At 39.1% G+C, this 19,190-nt stretch overlaps 1 protein-coding gene across 1 annotated transcript in view; it reads right to left on the bottom strand.

The window, feature by feature from the left end:
- Positions 1-6,127: 6,127 nt before the first annotated feature.
- The window catches only part of PCDH17 (protocadherin 17), a 95,922-nt gene continuing 82,859 nt past the window's right edge, over positions 6,128-19,190 (bottom strand). Inside the window, exon 5 of the mRNA XM_067563202.1 lies at positions 6,128-10,739. Within this exon, the coding sequence (XP_067419303.1) occupies positions 10,057-10,739 (683 nt within the window). The 3' untranslated portion in view covers positions 6,128-10,056. The remainder of the gene's footprint in view (positions 10,740-19,190) is intronic.

Here is a 19,190-nt window from a genome sequence, read left to right as displayed (position 1 = left end):
TGGCTATAAAACACTTTACAAACGAGCTGTGAGTTTCAAGGTTTAGTCACAGCCTCTGGTGGCTCCTTGCTGCCTAGATTTGTCATTGCCTGTAAATGCTTGGATCTCATCCAGGCAAGAGGTGATGTGAACAGCACCTTGGACTAAAAGAATCACTAGTTATCAGCAGAGCTGTCTCCGCTTTACATTCCTGATCCCCCATTAAGCTTGGCAAGCCTCCAGCAAAGCTCTTCAAGCATGAGAGCTTAATTCAGATGTCCTCCGACCTTCCCTGCCTTGCGTCCAATTGTAATAGTATGGCAGGTTGCTGGCATTTCACTTCCTCTGCAGAGATGTTAAGGAACCTCTGCCACCACCACCTCCAGGCCATCTGCTCGCTACACCTGCTCTATTTCCACCCCCAGGACACATACTCATACCCATCCCAAATATTTTTGGCCTTTTAGTGGTTTTAAGATTTACCAGTTTGGTAGACTTGACTTTTAAGCTTAAGGATCAAGGAACTGGTCTTTTAAGAAAGATGTTTCCGCTGGAAATTAAAATGATATATAAAATCTTTAGCACAATATTGTAGGTCTTTTGTTTGTTTTATAGCCATCTATAGGGATCTTCTATTCTATAGGGATTTGTTTTATAGCCATCTATAGGGATCTTCTATTCCTCACTCCTCTTAATCTACAGTGGAGCTGTTATATTTAAAAGAAAAGTCAGGGCTGTCCTCATAATCAGCATCAGTGCTAGTCAACTGTGATAGACAGCCATGGACAGTGATGTGGTTTCCCATTTCTTCTTTGTGTTATCTCAGAGAGATGTTCAGACTGTGATTTTACTGATCTGGGTTCTCTATAAAAGGTTACTTTTTTTAACCCTTTTAGGCTTCTGTAAACAAATGTTCTTTCTTTTTTAAACTGCTTCCTCATTCTATTGTTGAGATGCACAAGGATATAAGATCAACAAAAATAGATAGCCTTCTACCAGTAGTTGGTTTTATATATATATAACACATTGCTAGACAGAGATGCTAAGATAGCATTACACATTAGGTAGGAGGCATTCAAAACATGTTAGGGGCTTGATTCATCCATGCTGGCGCATGGAAGTGTAAACTACACCATGGAGTTATTCCCCAATTTCTGGAGGTTTAGCTAGAGCTGGGGGCTGAGTCTCCAGGGTTCCATAGGGCCCTCTGTCACGGTCTAAGATGCCTTCCACTGGCACAGAATCTGGAGTAAGTCAAAGCCTAGATGTTTTTCAGAATCTTATCTTGTGGCCAAAGATAAAGGCTTATTAACAGTTGTTTATCAACCCTCTAAACGCCTAATAAAAGAGTTTGTTAAAATAACCCAAGTTATTAAAATAATTTCACATTTTGATTATTTTTTATTTATATTCTTTACTTGATGTACCGCTTATCAAACGATACGAGGTCTGATTCCCAGCACCCTGGCACCTTGTGCCAAGTGAGTGCTAAATGCTACTAAATCAGAATAGTAGTGGTTTACACACACTGTGCACTTGCCTGGCACAAGCTGTACAGTGGTAGAGAATCAGTCCTATTGGGGAAAGACCCATTATTATTATTATTATTATTATTAAGACCCTAGACACCCCTCAAAATGAAAAACAAGGAAAATTACCAGCAAGGTTTTTTTTTGGAGAGGTAATGATTCAGAAACATAAGGCCGGACTTTGAGTGAAAAAGGCCTTTGAAAACCCATGTATAAAGAAGATTAAGGGGATCTAATTCACACATACAGCATTATGATATTAGAATATAAAAGTGAAGAAATGCTAAATAGTAAGATTATGAGCGTTGTTAGTTATACCATAACAATTTATAATTATAGACAGAGAGTTAGTTTTGATGAAGTAAGGCTTAGGCCAACACCTTGCTGGCAGGAGTGCGGTTTGGTAAATTCTTTTCCTTTTACATAGATTGGTTGATTTGCTTAAAATGTTATTGCTGATAGGACAGAGGTGACATGTTGTCATGGAGGATTTTACGTGAAAAGCACACAAACCTACAATGACAAAAAATCACAGCAGCAGAGTGACACAGAAACAGAACGACATGGAAATTGTATAAACAATAAAAGTTGTGAAAATTGAAGCTTGTGCATGCATATTGTACGGGTTACATACAACAAATGCATAACATGCTGAACACTGATTTGAAAAAGATTCATTAATATGTAATGCGGAAATGGATGAAAAGACCCAAGTGAAGAAGGCCTAATTCAGAGAAACCCTGGATCAGCCACTAAAGGAACAGGACTGAAGGATCTGACCAGGAATCAGAGGCAGTGATGACCATCATGAAGTACAGGAGAACTTCCCTGAGCCTACGAATGTGGTAACTTGGGCCCCTTACTAATTCCATTTTATCTGTTTATCATCTGGAATAAATATGTTCAGATACTGCAAATGACAATATTTCTGTCTGAAATTGTATAAATAAAGGCAAAAATAGATTAAGCCTAAATTGGGTGGACTTGTGACTCAGTTTCCAACCTTACACTCCCATGGTCTATTATGTAAATATTTAAGTCGTTTTAGACACAAATAGGACTTCAGAGCTATTGCAATTTATCACTGTCAGTCCTTTAAACGTGTATTGATAACAAGAATATATTATATAGCTTTGCGCTACACTGAGTAGTTATGAAATATACAAACTATACAAAACATGCACACCAAATAGTTTGCCCATTTCCCATGTTTTTTAATAGAAAACACTCAAAAGGTATCATCTAGGTTATGGACAAGTCATGTATATAATTTCTTGTTAAAGCAATATCTCGATTTAAAGCTGTCTTATTCTGCTAAGAGCACAATCCTGCCCTTGTTCTGTATCAGGAGCTCCCATAGGACTCTGTAGTAGTTTTCAGTAACAAAAAATGCAGGAGCTGATTGTAAAAGTGCAAGAAAAGTGTTTGAAATTGGTAAATTGTTATCTTTTATACTCTAGGAATTTTAAAATGGCCAAATTTTAAAAACCTTTTTAAAATTGTGTTCAGACCTTGCCAACCCCAAGGATCATTATGAATGGCTATTATTTATACAGTGCCAACAGTAGTTTAGACTCCTAAAGATGGACGTGTTCTCTGCCCCCAAAAGCTTACATCCTGAAGTATTTTTATAATGAAAATCGCCATAAAAATTCTCTTTTATTAAATAAAAGTAGCTTAAATGTATCCTTTGTTTTACCATTTTCAGTAAAAAATTTCTAATAAAAGAGAACAACTCTGTGGTGTTGCTAAGGAGCAGCTGGAGAGCGAATGAGTATGTGATGTAGAAGTTTTCTTCTGTGACACTGTTACCTTATAGGGTATGAATATTAAATGAAAACTTACAACTGAAAAACATTGTTAAAAATAATAGTGGCTAGTGGTAAGGACCCTAGTAACAGGAGTGGGAAAAAGTCCTTTTTACGTGATGCCAGAAAGGTGTGATGTTTTCTTCGGGATATTAGCCTTCTGATCAATATCTTTGTCACCTTCAGACTGGACTGCTGCAAAGAGTTCTCTGCATGTGACTATTTCTTAAGACCTCTTAGAGCTTGTGTAAATAGTGCATTGGTCCACAGCAGCAGACTGGTATAAACTCTAGTGTGTGCTAGTGTATCGCACACTAACTGGCTCCTGTTGGTAGGCACTAAATGTTCCCTTTGTTAAGTTCCTGTGTTAATGTAGTCCCATTTCAAACAGGACTACATTAATGCACACTAGGGGTGTGTAGCAGCAGAATCCACATAGGTCAGTTAGTGTGTGGCCACTAGAATTTAAATCCCTCGGGTATGGACTAATGCACCATGTAGATAAACCCTTATAAACTGCTGCTAGCACAGAACGTGACTTGATTTGTTAAGGAATGTTTCTTCTTCGAAGCATGTTAAAAATATGCTTCATCTGTACTGGCTTCCAATTCATTTGGTGCAAATTGAGCTGCTGGTTTTAACCTACAGTGCTTGAATGTCTTGGATAAGTCACAGATTGCTTCTCTCTTTGTGATACAATGGCAGCAAAAGCACTCTAGTTACCAGTCTCCTGGTTAAATTGTAAGCCTTTGACTGCTCCTTTTCTCCATAGGTCAGCCACAGCCCAAATTCATTGACTGCCAGGCCATGCTGTAAAATCTACCTGTGGTTCCTCTCCTTATAAGGGAAAATAGAAGAGCTTTGTGCACATACTATATTTTTGTGTAAATAAAAAAACCCTCTGCTCTGAAAAACCTATAGAAAATAAGCATGCCTATAAACTGTATTTTTATTCTGACACTAAAAGAGACTCCACAGATTGATTCCAGTATCTATTAAGAAAGAATGAAAACACTGTCTCTTAACCATTGAGGGAAATGCTTCTCTTAATTTTGATTTTAACATATTGTGAGCTGGGTACAATTAGTAATCATAAGCAATGAACAAAGGGCAATATCGTGCTCCCTATGACAACACAAGCATCCTGGAAAATATGACTCAAATATGACTTAAATATGGTTTAAAGATGGCTCATTAGCTTCCTGATCCATTTCTGTGTGCACTACTGACTCTAAGCTGACCTTTTACAATTCAGGCTACACATGAACTGCAGAGCGCCATCTCCCCATTTTTGTCAGTGAAATTCTGCCTGTAGGGACATATAACTAAGTGAAGAAATATACTTTCAGCCGCTTTCATGTCTCAGACTTATAAGGGTTGAGAATAGGATATTTGTCCCATGAGTGAACACCCTGAAGCAGCTATATATGATTGGCGTAGTGGAGATCTAAGAATCTTTATTCAACAGACTGGCCACTTTCCAAATGAAAAATCAATGACTGTATTCTGGGGCAAAGGGAAGCTAGGATGGTTTATACCTCTTTATTCTACATATAGTATCCTATCCAGCCAAGCTCTGAATTATGCAGACAGAATTGATGACAGCAAGACAGCAAACATCCCCATGTCAAACAAGGACTTCAGCAGCATAAGGTACATTCTGGCAGGACTCTTCATAGACAGGGCTTGCTGGATTTTGGAATGCAGCAGGGAGGAAGACAATATATGCAGCAGAAAGCAGAGACGAAAACAATAGGGGTTTTCTGTGTTGAGGATAGTCAGCTAATTAGATGCAGGATGGTTTTGTTTCTGCATGACAGAGTTATAGAAGATATGGGATGAGTGAATAGCCATCCTGCCTGTAGGACTGTAAAGATCAGCCTTTGGTAAAACAGAACTGAAAAGGACAAAAGGTCATGTGAGAAAAACAGTGAGCTAGAAGTTGAGTATTTACAAATAGCTCCCTAATACCTGTAGTATCCTGAATTATCTAAGTATGAATTTGACAAAAGCAAACACCATTTTCTTATTTGTTGGTTGAAAATTCGTGAAACTCCCCCAGAGCTCCACAGGTATCAATCTATTATCATTATGCCACATGGGTAAACAAAAAGACATCAAATTAGAGCACTTTTAAAAAAGCCCTTCGGCATGTCATTTGGTGAATTCATCTTGATGCCAAAACTGAACAAGTTATGGGCTAAATAGGATTGTATATTTTGTCAATAACTCAAGCAGCAGATTTAAGACTTAGTCACATTTTTCCCTGTTGCTTTGTCATGTTGCTTACAGCAGAGTATGAATAGATATTACTTACCTCTGTTTCCTAGGACATTGAGAAAGATTAAAGAAAGAAAGAAAAACTCTACATCTTTTGGATTATTTTTCCACTTGTACACTTGAGCAGTGATTTGATCTTTCTTGTTGGGCTGACAGCCATTGAGAACTGAGACCTTCATTTATAATACTTTTGGCGAGTTCACTTCAGTGTAGTAAACCAAACTGTCCTATTACTGAATCTCTGTATTCTTGTAATAATAGCCTGTAGGGCTTCATCACATCAGCTGCTTAAAAGATAACTCTACCCAGCTTGATGAAAAGTCTTCACCACTTTCCTGTTGAGAGAAAACGGTTACACATTTCTAATAAATGAAGCAGAAACTGTCATTTTTTTGGCAAACTGATAGTTAGCTGTAACAGCCACATTGCCACAAGTTGCTTTTCCAAAGTAATTACCATCAGGCTCCCTGTGGTATGCAGTGTTTAACACATTTCTTCTCTGTTAATGAATGCAAGAGCAGGCAACACCACTATTAGTAATTGCTTTTTATTCGTAGTCCTCATTTTCCAGATAGGTCACATTAAACACAGCCATTAAACAATAGCGATTGAGATAATCCATACAATGTATGCTGCTTTCATTTGTTTTTTTAGTGTTGTTCACCAGTCAGTTGGTGCAGCTCTTAGCCATATGGGGAGACAGGGGTTGATAAATGTGAACTGCCAACCTGTGGAACAATGGGGCCAGAGAAGTCAAGACCTTAATCAGGTTTCATTCAATTACACTTCAAAACAACAAATCTTGATAGCCAAAACTCCCATTTGAATTAATGCACTGATAAATGCTGCCTGATGTCCAAAGTATGTAATTAGACAATAATGAGTGGGCGTATAGTATGCCAGACTTCAGACTACTTGTTGACCTCAGCACTTCTACTCGGTTAGGCAACAAACAGCTGGAAAGCTAGTTTGAATAAAGCATTCAGCTTCATCATTAGCAACTGCATGACATTTTAATAGTCATATTTCTAGGTGGACAATCTCTTGTGTGCTCTAATGGCAAATCACAATTTCAGGAGAAGATCTCTTCTATTGGATAGGCCAAGAAAAAAGTACATTTCCTAACAGATTTTGAATCCAGTTATTTATGATGTGGTCAACCTTTTCTGAAATCATAGGAAATGTTACTCTATTATTTGCTTTGGTTAATATAGAAGTGGCATAGACTTCCATTCCTCTCCATTCATATTTTACACTTTTGTATTGGTTACTTAATAGATTCTCCCCATGTAACAATAATTCTTTCTACAACTGTCTGGTGGAAGTTTTTGTTTAGTATTAAAAATCACTTTAAAAATTTGCCTGATGTAAGTAAGGAATGCAAGAACTAATCCATGGGCTTTAATTTTAATTGCTGGGTTGTTTCCTGTTGTAGTGGCAGGGAGGTTGAGGGATAAATTGTTATATTTTATTTTCTCCATGTGTGGTATTTCCTTCACTTAATCACATACATGCTAACTTAACCCTCAAAACCTCCCCCCATATAAACTTTATCAGTTGATCATGATGATCATGATCAACAGCAGCAGCAGGTCACTCCTAAATTATGAAGCAGGTATCATATTCTGGGATTGTCTCATTTGAAACGATCTGTCATAGATCTGCAACACAAGGCAGTTGCTGGACAAATTAAATAAAAGCAAGATTTCCTAAAGTCAGCTATAAAGCTGAGAGTCATGAATTCTGAATTACCTCAGACTGGTAAATAAATAATCACTACTAAATACAGATAATGTGTTAAACAGCTCAAGCTAGTAAATCACTAGTGACAGAGAGCCTTAAGGTAAATTTCTTTCATACTGGCACAGCCCTTTCTTAGAATGTTGTGTTTTTATGTCTTCAGACACATACAATGAATTGTACAATTGGTTACTCAGTGTTAAAATTGTTTATAAAATACACAAACCTCCATCACTTGACTACATTTACATACTGATTTAGGTGTAGCTGCATAATGGATCTAACTGGCTGAACTAAAAGCTTGGTGTTTATAGACTAAAGTGATGGGCGCAGTGGAAATAAGGATATAAGACAGACAAAACAAAAAGGGATCCTCTCTCTGCCATGGAATTTTAGCTATCAAGCAAAATCAACTCAATCTCTTGGTAAAATAATACTATAGAACACAGTCAACAACACATTTTAGATACACAAATAGTCCAAAACATGGAGAGCTTGATAAAACATGTACAATATCCATTGTTTACATATGACTGTAGACTTTCTGTACAATGGAAGTTGAGAGCAAACTTTTGGAATGGCTGATTTCCAAGAACCAAAGACAATTCATTGTAGGACTGATTAAATGAGAATACCTTTTTCACGGAATACACAACATCGCAATCAGGTGTTGGTCAACCTTGTTTCTTGAATTAATTCATATTATTTAAGTATGTTCTTGTGGGATCTGAAATGACCAACCTGAATTAAATTCACTCTTTTAAATATATTTAAAGATATGACAGTTTAAATTTAGTGTAATCCAGAACCAGAGTTTTCTATAACTGTATGTCATGGTGCTAAGTCACAGAGAGTAAATACCCAGAGGAAAATGTTAGTCTAAGCATTTTTTCCTCTGCTGCTTCTTGTGCTTCTGCTAATTTCATTTTAAGCAAATATTTAAATGTGATTTTTCTAGAAGTAATTTTGAAATTTGCCAAACACCGTAAAGAAGGATAGAAGTTAAAAGAGAGAGAGAGAGAGAGAGAGATTCTCTCGCAAATTATTCCAACAAGATGATAACAAAGCAACTTAAAATAATAGTTAGAAAAACAAACAAAAAATAAGCAGCCCACACCCAAGACCTTTGTAAACCATAGCATGTTCCAAGAAACAAGAAAAACAGTGCTTGTACCACACAGGCTCTGACACATTTTTATACTCTATGAACTTAACAGTAGCATAAAACATTAAATATTAGGATCAGTTATGATTTCAACCAAGAATGTGTTACCTTAACAGACTGGCGGCGTATGTGCTTGGAAAAAAACAAGGAGGTTTCAGATATTGGTTCAAGTGTAATTTTTGTTATTAAACATGGGTTTGCAATAGACGGACTTGCACATAACCATGACTGATAGCTGTATTTGTAGGCCGTTCAGTTAGTTCCATCAGCTCACTCAAACACATTCTGAACAGATTATGTACTGAAGTACTTTGTAGACCACACATTAAACAAGAGACTTTGCTCTGAGGCACTGCTTCCCACACTCCATGGGGAAAAGGAAGCAGGAGAAAACAAAACTCATAGAGTTCGACAGCTACTGAGGCAACACTTGCCATTTACAATATAAGCCCAAATATTTTTGCAACACAACTATATATTAATTTAATAAAATACACAATATAGCTCTTATACACTCAACAATTTGGCTCATATGCACTGAATCTGCAATAAATCAATAAAAATATGTCATTTGATGTAAACACATTGAATCTTCTTACATTTGCACATTTAAATGGTCATGTGATTTGTGTAGATGTCTAAGACATTTTCACTTTCCTGAGCTATTTTAGTGTCCACAAATTAATAAAAAGTGTTAATAATGTTAATTTATTTCATTACCCTTCAGAGGTAACTATTTTTGCAAATTTGTATTATATATTAGGTTTGTTTCTAACTTAGTGCAGCTAACTGTTTATACTTTTGTCGGACACTAAAATGCTAAATAGGTATTAAAACCTTTTTTTTTCTTCTTTTTATCAAGTGAATTAGCTTATGTGTGTGCAGGACAAAATGGACTATATCATTTTACATTTAACTTTAATATGATATGAGGTGTGTTACTAATGACCAGGATATGTTTTGTTGAATAATGATCTGGAATGATTTTTGTTTGTGTTTTTGTTTCATTTTTGTGGCAGATAACTTTATACAGAAATGTTTACCACAAATGAGTGTTAATGTTTGGTGTAGCTTGGACTACTACAAAATCTTTTTTTTTTTAGGACTTTCAGTAGAAGCCTGTGGTGACTGCTGGAAATCCACCACAGATCAGAATGATTCAACCCTGCTTTTCATGGGGTTTATAGGTAAACAGTAAAGTTAGCATCAACTATTGAGGACAGTCTTAAAATATCCGATGTAGTTCTATTCCTCCTTTTTCATACCTTCCTATCAGATTGTCAAAATGGCACCGGCTTTCTTTCTTTCTCTTGGTTCTTAATGTACTTCACTCTGTCCTAATGAAAGTTTGGTCAAAACGAAACCAGTATTTTCTGTGAAAAAGAAAGAGCGGTGAAAACAACATGCTTGTGGGCACTTCAGACGTTCACTAAAAGCCTTAAAGCAGCATTGGTCTTCCTTCGTCCCTGTAAAACTGTTAGAGAACCAGGGGCGAGCTTTTATTTTTTTTCCAAATAAGCAGACAAGGCAAGTAATGCCAGCCTATACTTTTTTTTCACTTTCTCACAGCAACAGGGTCACTTCCACGACAGTCCTGTAAAAGCTTGTCAATTTCTCTCACAACTTCCTCTGCATCCACTGACTCTCTCCCTAGATCCCTATTTGAACGATCTAACTGCTCCAGAACAGAGTCCATCTCACTTGAGTCTCGGCTCACTCGGGAATGTACATCTGCAAAGACCCTAGCCATCTGATCTGATGCAATAAATGGAGCGTCTCTTGACTGTTTACTAGGTGATAGATACTGACTGTCAGTTGACAAGTACTGGCTGTTTGTTTCAGCCAAGGCTCCTGATTTCACTTCACAACCATCCAGTGGTCCTTTTGTTGAGGTGCAAGGCTCAATGCATGTCTTGGTCGGACTGCTCGATGCTGAGGGAACCTCCTGAAGAAGAGGACTCAGGGCACGTTTGGCTTTTAAATAAGGTTTAACATTGGCAATGAGAATAGTGTGCTCTCTCTTGTCTTTTCCAAATGTACAAAAAGTCTTTTTCCCGGTGGGATTCACAGTTTCGTAAGTCTCAGTCTCTACATTAGTTTCAACTGTGGGTACAAAGAGATTTGTGCGATAATCTGCATTTTCAGCCTGATTGGTTGTAGGGAACTGTGGCATCCAACACCTGTCAGAATGACCGAGCACTCTGCATTCATCTGTGCAATTAACACACTCTTCTTGTTCTGTAAAACAAATGAGAAAAACAACCACTCTTGTTATTAGGGTTCCTTTACACTAATACAGAGGCTATGATCAGCTTTCAGTGGGCTTGCTTGACCTCTCGTTTCTTAATTATGGAAAAAAAATAATTAAAACATTTCAGGACTGCATAAACTAACTGGTTGAGACAATATATTTATTTAACTCTATTCTCTCAGTATTAAAGCAGTCACATAGCCCAAAGGAAGTAAAACAGGGTCATTAGAGAATCATTCTCAGTAGAATTGAGCTTCATCTGTAAACTAATCTGCTGTAGAAATCTTTTAGTCTTTGTACTCTAAAACTCATCCTAGAAAACTCAAAAGGCATTATCAGAATTAATTTTTCAAATCAAATAACTGAGCAATGACTGCCTCTCTAGAAATACAAACACTTCATAGAAATCAGCTAGCTGAGTTTTCATTTTTGTCACTTCCATTTTGTTTGTAATTGTCATGAAATAAAAAGATTTTCTTAAAAAGCCAACTTTTCCTGCTGAGAATAAAAAACTGGAATTTTCTTTCTGTATGGTTTTATATAATCTTGTAAAAATGCATTCTGCTATTTTATTAGACATGAGAATGAATCATGTAATCAGTTTCCTTCTTTTTTGTTTTGGTGAAAGTATGTGAAAATGGATTTGCACAATTCATACAATTTGGAAGAATGATAAGCCTTGACACACTATTTGAATTGATAATGCTTCAGCCAGGATTTTTATATTTCTATTTTATCAAAGAGATAATAGAATACATCTAAACAAAGCATTTTTGTTCACTACATTTTTAAAGACTAAATGTGGAAATTTCTGACCCTACAATTCAGTTCAAAGGCATACAGAAGAACTTTGGGCTAGATCAATGGAGGGACTTATGTGTTACCACAAAACCTTTATGGCATTAGCCTTCTTGGCAATAAGGACACACTGTTGACTCATATCCACCTTCTTGTCCACCTTGTCCCCAGGTCCTTTTCTGCAGAATTGCTGCCTAGCCAGTCATTCCCCAGTCTGTAGCAGTGCATGGGATTCTTCCATCAAATGCAGGAATCTGCACTTGTCCTTGTTGAATCTCATCAGATTTCTTTTGGTCAATTCTCCAATTTGTCTAGGTCACTCTATATCCTATTCCTACCCTCCAGCTTATCTACCAGTCCCCCAAGCTTAGTGTCATCTGCAAACTTACTGAGAGTGCAATCCACTCCATCCTCCAGATTATTAATGAAGATATTGAATAAAACTGGCCTCAGGACTAACCCCTGGAGCACTCCGCTTGTTACCAGCTGTCAACTATACACAGAGCTGTTGATCACTACCCGTTGAGCTTGATGATCTAGCCAGCTTTCTATCCACCTTATAGTCTATTAATCTAACCCACTCTCTTTTAACTTGCTGATAAGAGTACTGTGGGAGACTGTATCAAGAACTTTGCGAAAGTCAAGATATATCACATCCACCGCTTTCCCCACATCCACAGAGCCAGTCATCTCATCATAGAAGGCAATCACGTTGGTCAGGCTTGACTTGCCCTTGGTCAATCCACACTTACTGATCCTGATCAGCTTCCACTCTTCCAAGTGCTTCAAAATGGATTCCTTGAGGACCTGCTCCATGATTGTTCCAGGAACTGAGGTGAAGCTGACTGGTCTGTATTTCCCTGGATCGTCCTTCCTTTTTTTGAAAATGGGCAGTATATTTGCATTTTTCCTATAATCCAGGACCTGCCCCAAATGCCACGAGTTTTCAGAGATAATGGCCAATGGCTGTGCAATCATATCAGCCAACTGCCTCAGCACCCTCATATGCATTGCATCCGGCCCCATGGACTTGTGCATGTCTAACTTTTACAAATAGTTCTTAATCTGTTCTTTCAGCACTGAAGGCAGCTCACCTTCTCCCTATGCTGTGCTGCCCAGTGCAGTAGTCTGGGACTGACCTTGTCTGTGAAGACAGAGACAAAAGAAAGCATTGTGTTCTTCAGCTTTTTCCACAACATCTGTGACTACATTGTCTTCCCCATTCAGTATGGGGCCCACACTTTTCCTCACATTCTTCTTGTTGCTAACATACCTGTGGAAACCCTTCTTGTTACCCTTCACGTCCCTTGCCAGCTGCAAGTCCAATTGTGCTTTGGCCTTCCTGATTTTACTCCTCTATGCTGGAGCAGTATTTTTATACTCCTCCCTAGTCATCTGACCAATCTTCCACTTCTTGTAAGATTCGTTTTTGTGTTTAAGGTCACCGAAGATTTCTTTGTTAAGCTAAGGTGATTATCTGCCACATTTGCTATTCTTTTTGTCCACTGGGATGGTTTGTTCCTGTGCTCTCAATAAGGTTTCTTGAAAATACAACAAGCTCTCTTGGACTCCTTTCCCCCTCATATTAGCCTCCCAGGGGATCCTGCCCATCAGCTCCATGAGGGAGTCAAAGTCTGCTTTTCTGAAGTCTAGGTTCCATATTCTGCTGTTCTCCTTTCTTCCTTTTTTCAGAATCTTGAATCCTACCATCTCATGGTCACCACTGCCCTGGTTGCCACCCACTTCTACTTCCCCTTCCAATTCTTCCCTGTTTCTGAGGAACAGGTCAAGAGGAGCATGGCCCCTAGTGGTTCCTCCAGCATATGCACCAGGAAGTTGTCCGCAACACACTCCAAAAAGTTCCTGGATATGTTCACTGCTGTATGGCTCTCCCAGCAGATGTCAGGATGATGAAGTACCTCATGAGATCCAGGGCCTGTGATCTGGAAACGTTCATTATTTGTCTGGAGAAAGCCTTATCTATCTCATCCTCCTGGTCTGGTCGTCTATAACAGACACCCACCATGACATCACCCTTTTTGCTCTTGCCGCTAAACATAACCCAAAGACTCTGAACAGGTTTTTCTCCAGTTTTATACTGGAGCTCTGAGCAGTTGTATTGCTCTCTTACATACAGTGCAACTCACTCCTCCATCGTTTTTCCCCTACCTGTCCTTCCTGAACAGTTTATATCCAACTATGACAGCGTTCCAGTCATGTAAATTACGCCACCAAGTCTCAATTATTTCAATCACATCACAGTTCCCTGACCGTGCCAGGACTTCCTGCTTGTTTCTCAGGCTTCTTGCGTTCGTGTACAGGCACCTAAGATAACTACATGATTGCCCTTATGATAGTTGTGGTCCCCTTACATCATTAAGCTACTGGCTAGAGTAATTAGCCAGGATGTGAGACACTCGCATTCTGTTTTCTTCACTGCCTGATGCAAATAAGGGACTTGGGTCTTCTTCCTCCTTTACCTTTACCATTGGGCTATGACATATTCTGGGGCAGATCTCTCCTGTTGAGCTGTGTATAAGTACTTAAATATGCATTGGACCAAAGAGAGAGAGTGAGAATGAATCTATAGTCCAGTGGTTAGGGCACTCATCTGGGAGGTAGGAGACCCAGTCCCTGTTCTCCAATGTCTAGTTAATTATTTATACACAGTGGAACAACTCCAACGGGACAGACTGAGGGAAACCTACTTCAGAGTACATCTTAGCCCAGTGGTTAGGGCACTTTACAGGGAGAGGGGAGACCTACATTGTGAAATCCCTTCTCCACATACGGCAGAATGAAGAACTGAGTTGTGTCTACCACATATCAGCTGAGTGTTCTAACCAGTGGGATAAAAGTTATAATGGCACCACCAGCAGCTCTTTTGTTTGGGTTTCGGTGTTCTCTAAGAATGCCTACTGGATTGGGTTCCACAGCCAAGATAGGTAGGGAAACACCTAGTTGGAGAATCTTGTTGTGGCTTCGGCATGAGATAGTGCCCACGTGCCTAGACTAAGACAGCTGTGTGTATGCTTACTGGCAGAAATGTGTGTGCCTAGGGGACTGTAATGATGGAAATGCACCTGCAGAGGTAGGTGGCACTGAGTGGTGGTTTTGAATATCTCAATGGTGTCTAAATGTCAGACTTGGGCCATAAGTCCCCTTGAGAAACTATCCCTTTCTGCTTAAAATATTTTGACTGGTCATCTTAAAGCCAAACCAATGATTTCTGGATTGTTATTCTTCACTCTAGAACTCCACTCTGTGCCTGACTCCAGCCCTATGTCAGGAGGCTAGAAAATGTCAGAAATAGTCAAGAATCCTTTAATAAGGGATCCAAAAGGATAAGAGGAACTGCTGCCCATATTCTTAGTACTCCCCAGCCAATACTCAGAGGGTAAATCACAGATGTCTTGAGTCACGGGTTTGCTGTACACTGTTAGAATCATAGAATATTAGAGTTGGAAGGGACCTCAGGAGGTCATCTAGTCCAACCCCCTGCTCAAAGCAGGACTAACCTCTGCTATATCATCCCAACCAGGGCTTTGTCAAGCCGCAGCTTAAAAACCTCTAAGGATGGAGATTCCACCACCTCCCTAGGTAACCCATTCCAGTGCTTCACCACCCTCCTAGTAAAAAACTTTTTCCTAATGTCCAACCTAGACCTCCCTCCCTGCAACTTGAGACCGTTGCTCCTTGTTCTGTCATCTGCCACCACCGAGAACAGCCTAGCCCCATCCTCCCTAGAACCCCCTTTCAGGTAGTTAAAGGCCGCTATCAAATCCCCCCTCACTCTTCTCTTTTGCAGACTAAACAAGCCCAGTTCCCTCAGCCTCTCCTCATAAGTCCTGTGCTCCAGCCCCCTAATCATTTTTGTTGCCCTCCGCTGGACTCTCTCCAACTTGTCCACATCCTTTTTGTATTGGGGGGCCCAAAACTGGACACAATATTCTAAATGCGGCCTCACCAATGCCGAATAGAGGGGAATAATCACTTCCCGTGACCTGCTAGCAATGCCCCTCCTAATGCAGCCCAATATGCCATTGGCCTTCTTGACAACCAGGGCACACTGCTGACTCATATCCAGCTTTTTATCCACCGTTACCCCCAGGTCCTTTTCTGCAGAGCTGCTGCCCAGCTCGTCGGTCCCCAGTCTATAGCTGTGCATGGGATTCTTTCTTCCTAAGTGGAGGACTCTGCACTTTTCTTTGTTGAACCTCATTAGATTTCTTTTGGCCCAATCCTCCAGTTTGTTTAGGTCACTCTGTATCCTATCCCTACCTTGCAGGGTATCTACCACTCCCCCCAGCTTAGTGTCGTCCGCAAACTTGCTGAGGGTGCAATCTACCCCATCCTCCAGATCATTAATAAAGATGTTGAACAAAACCGGCCCCAGGACCGACCCCTGGGGAACTCCGCTTGTGACCGGCTGCCAGCTAGACATGGAGCCATTGATCACTACTCGTTGAGCCCTATGCTCTAGCCAGTTCACTATCCATTTTATAGTCCATTCATCCAACCCATACTTCTTTAACTTGCTGATAAGAATACTGTGAGAAACCGTATCAAAAGCTTTGCTAAAGTCAAGGTATATCACATCCACCGCCTTCCCCACATCCACAGAGCCAGTCACCTCATCATAGAAAGCAATCAGGTTGGTCAGGCATGACTTTCCCTTGGTGAATCCGTGTTGACTGTTCCTGATCACCTTCCTCTCTTCCAAGTGCCTTAAAATGGATTCCTTAAGGACCTGCTCCATGATCTTTCCAGGGATTGAGGTGAGGCTGACCGGTCTGTAGTTCCCCGGATCCTCTTTCCTCCCTTTTTTGAAGATGGGCACTATATTTGCTTTTTTCCAGTCCTCAGGGACCTCCCCCTGTTGCCACGAGCTTTCAAAGATAATAGCCAATGGCTCTGAAATCACCTCAGCCAACTCCCTCAGCACCCTCGGGTGCATTGCATCCGGCCCCATGGACTTGTGAATGTCCAATGTCCAATCCTTCTAAATAGCCTTGAACCTGTTCCTCAGCCATGAAGAATTTCCACCCACTAAAGTAGCAGACAGGCTCCAAATCATTATTTTCTTTTAAGAATTTGGCAGCGACAAAAAGTGTTTTGATCTGGAATTCCGGCTGGACTAAAAAGTTTGAATTTGTCTTTGAGATCTTGAAATATGGTCTTGATCCTGAAAAATGCTGAGCACCTGTAACTCTTACCGACTTAACGTCAAAGAGAATTGCACCTATCAGGATCAGACAATACCTATTTAATAATCAGACAACACACATCTCTAGGTATTAAATATATACACACAAATTACACAAACCCACACACACAGATGAAAACACAGAGATTCATCTAGCAGAATTAAATACTATAAAACAGCACTGATCATTCACACTTCTAAAAAAAAATCAGACATGAATGAAGCTTGAGCTAAGTTTAATTAATGCTGTGCTACCTCACTTTACAGTGAGGTAATTTAATTCACGGGGAGAGAGTTAACCTAGATATATTATTAATAATCATTTACAGAGTGCTGCGAATACATGCAGTGCTCTGCACATGTTCCTGACCCCAAAGAGCTTAAAATCTATGGCTGACAAGAGAAACAAATATGAGACAGAGTACATTGCTATAGGGGGAAGAGAGTATGGAGAGATTCTTGAGGAAGAGAACACAGCAGGAAGGATTTATGAAAGAAATTAGGAGAGGATCTCTGGAGAACAAGAAGTTGGACACTCTTCTTAATGTATTGGGGATGGGTAAAATAAAGATGGTGAAAAACAGGGAGTGTAAGAAAAAAATGAAGGGAGCATATGGAGAGAGAGGGCTGAGAAGAGCTTTAAGACTGGGGTTGAAGTTTGTGATGCCTGTTTTTACCCTATATTAATTAAATGACACTGACACCCACATGCACACATATGTACACAAAGTTGCTTGGTGACAAAAATGCACAGCCACACAAATAAATTACATGTTTCATATGCCTGCATTTCAATAATTAGTCCATCTCTATTAGGTCTGCATGAAAATTCCAACCCCCTGAGCAGTTTCAAAAGAACCAAAGGAAAAATAAACAGCTGAGCAAAATAATGGGGAAAAATCTCCAAACCAAACAAACAAAAAACTCACAACCAAATGAAATAAAACTTCCATCAATCTGCTACAGAAATATTCCTTTATTTTTCACCCCAAACAATGGGATCTCTCTCTCAAATTATGCTTGTCTCAGGTTTTGGACAAACAATATTCCATATTGGAGCAGTAACAGGTAGAATAATATGTGTGAATAATCAATTTGGTTGGTTCACTGGACAAACTGAAATTTAAAAAAAAGTTCAGATCTAGTCAAAACAAAAGCAATTTGGTTCTGTGGGTGAAACTAAAACACTGAAAACAGAAGAAAAAATCATTTTGGGTTGAATAAAATGTTTTGTTCAAAGTGAAACAAAAAATCTGAGCTGTGGGAGACTTGCTTCAAATGCATACTCTGTCAGATTTGGATAGGGATTTGAACCTGCCCCCCCATTACAAGGGACTGCTCCAACCACCAGGCTCTAGGATATTTTGGAATGAGGCTCTCTCATCCTCTCCTGTTAAAGTTGTTCTATTTTGTATTAAAAAAACAAATATTAGTTAGAGGAGGGAATGGAGCCCATATTTCCCCCCTCACAGGTGAATCCCCTAACCTCCAGGCTATAGAGTTATTCTCACATCTTTTCTGGTTTTATAGGCAGAGCACTATGATAAGTAGAACTGATAGCTGTCTTTTTGAAATCTATCTAAAACATTTCTAAACTTTTCTTGTTAAATATGTGGAATACACAGATACATGACCGTGTGGTATAAAGGGTTTTATGGCCATCTTAAGGGATTTCTTGCATAAGTCATTCATTTCCTGACTTCTCAGTGTTTCACATTGCAACCTTAATATGCTTTTAATGTAGTTTATCGTCTTAAAAAAAATCCTGGGAAATTCTATTTAAAAAAACTGCCATCCTATGCAATAGTTGCTAGGCAGCTACAGTAGAATGCTCTATACTACACAATAGTAAAAGATGAAGGAGTTCTCTCCACTTCCCTATGCACCTTCAATCATTCTATCAAAGCAGGTAGGCCTTGCATCCTTTCTTACACACTTTCACTCATATGGAAAAGGGCAGCATTTCCTCTGAACTTTCTTAACACATGTACATGTGCAGAGCACACAGAACACTGGCAAACTCTGATAATAGGTCAGATTTTAAAAATCAGTGCATATGTGCCAAGTATTTTTAAGACACTTATAACTTTAACATCACAGCCAAATGTTGTGAAACCACTAAAATGCACATCTACAAAGAAGAAATTATATTCCTGCTATATTTCAATTTTCTAACAACTAAAATGCTCACATCAAGACCTATAGTTAACATTCCATAAGTGTATCAATCTAAATATTTTCAGTCCCATAATTTTTTGGTCTTTTTAATTTTCAGGCTGAAGTCTGGTTGTTTTGTTCATAGTCTAAGGATTACTTATTTTAAAAAGCAAAAATGCATCAGCCATTTTTGAGACTGGGAACTGAGAATTTTCATATATGAAAACTGTATTTTTTTCATGGTCATCTATGCTCAAAAATGGCTGAACCAGTTTTA

This window comes from Emydura macquarii, unplaced genomic scaffold, assembly GCF_026122565.2.
Source record: "Emydura macquarii macquarii isolate MOO-44397 ecotype Brisbane River unplaced genomic scaffold, CSIRO-AGI_Emac_v2 contig_2473, whole genome shotgun sequence".
Lineage (NCBI taxonomy): Eukaryota > Metazoa > Chordata > Testudines > Chelidae > Emydura > Emydura macquarii.
This window is presented reverse-complemented; position numbering and strand designations above follow the sequence as displayed.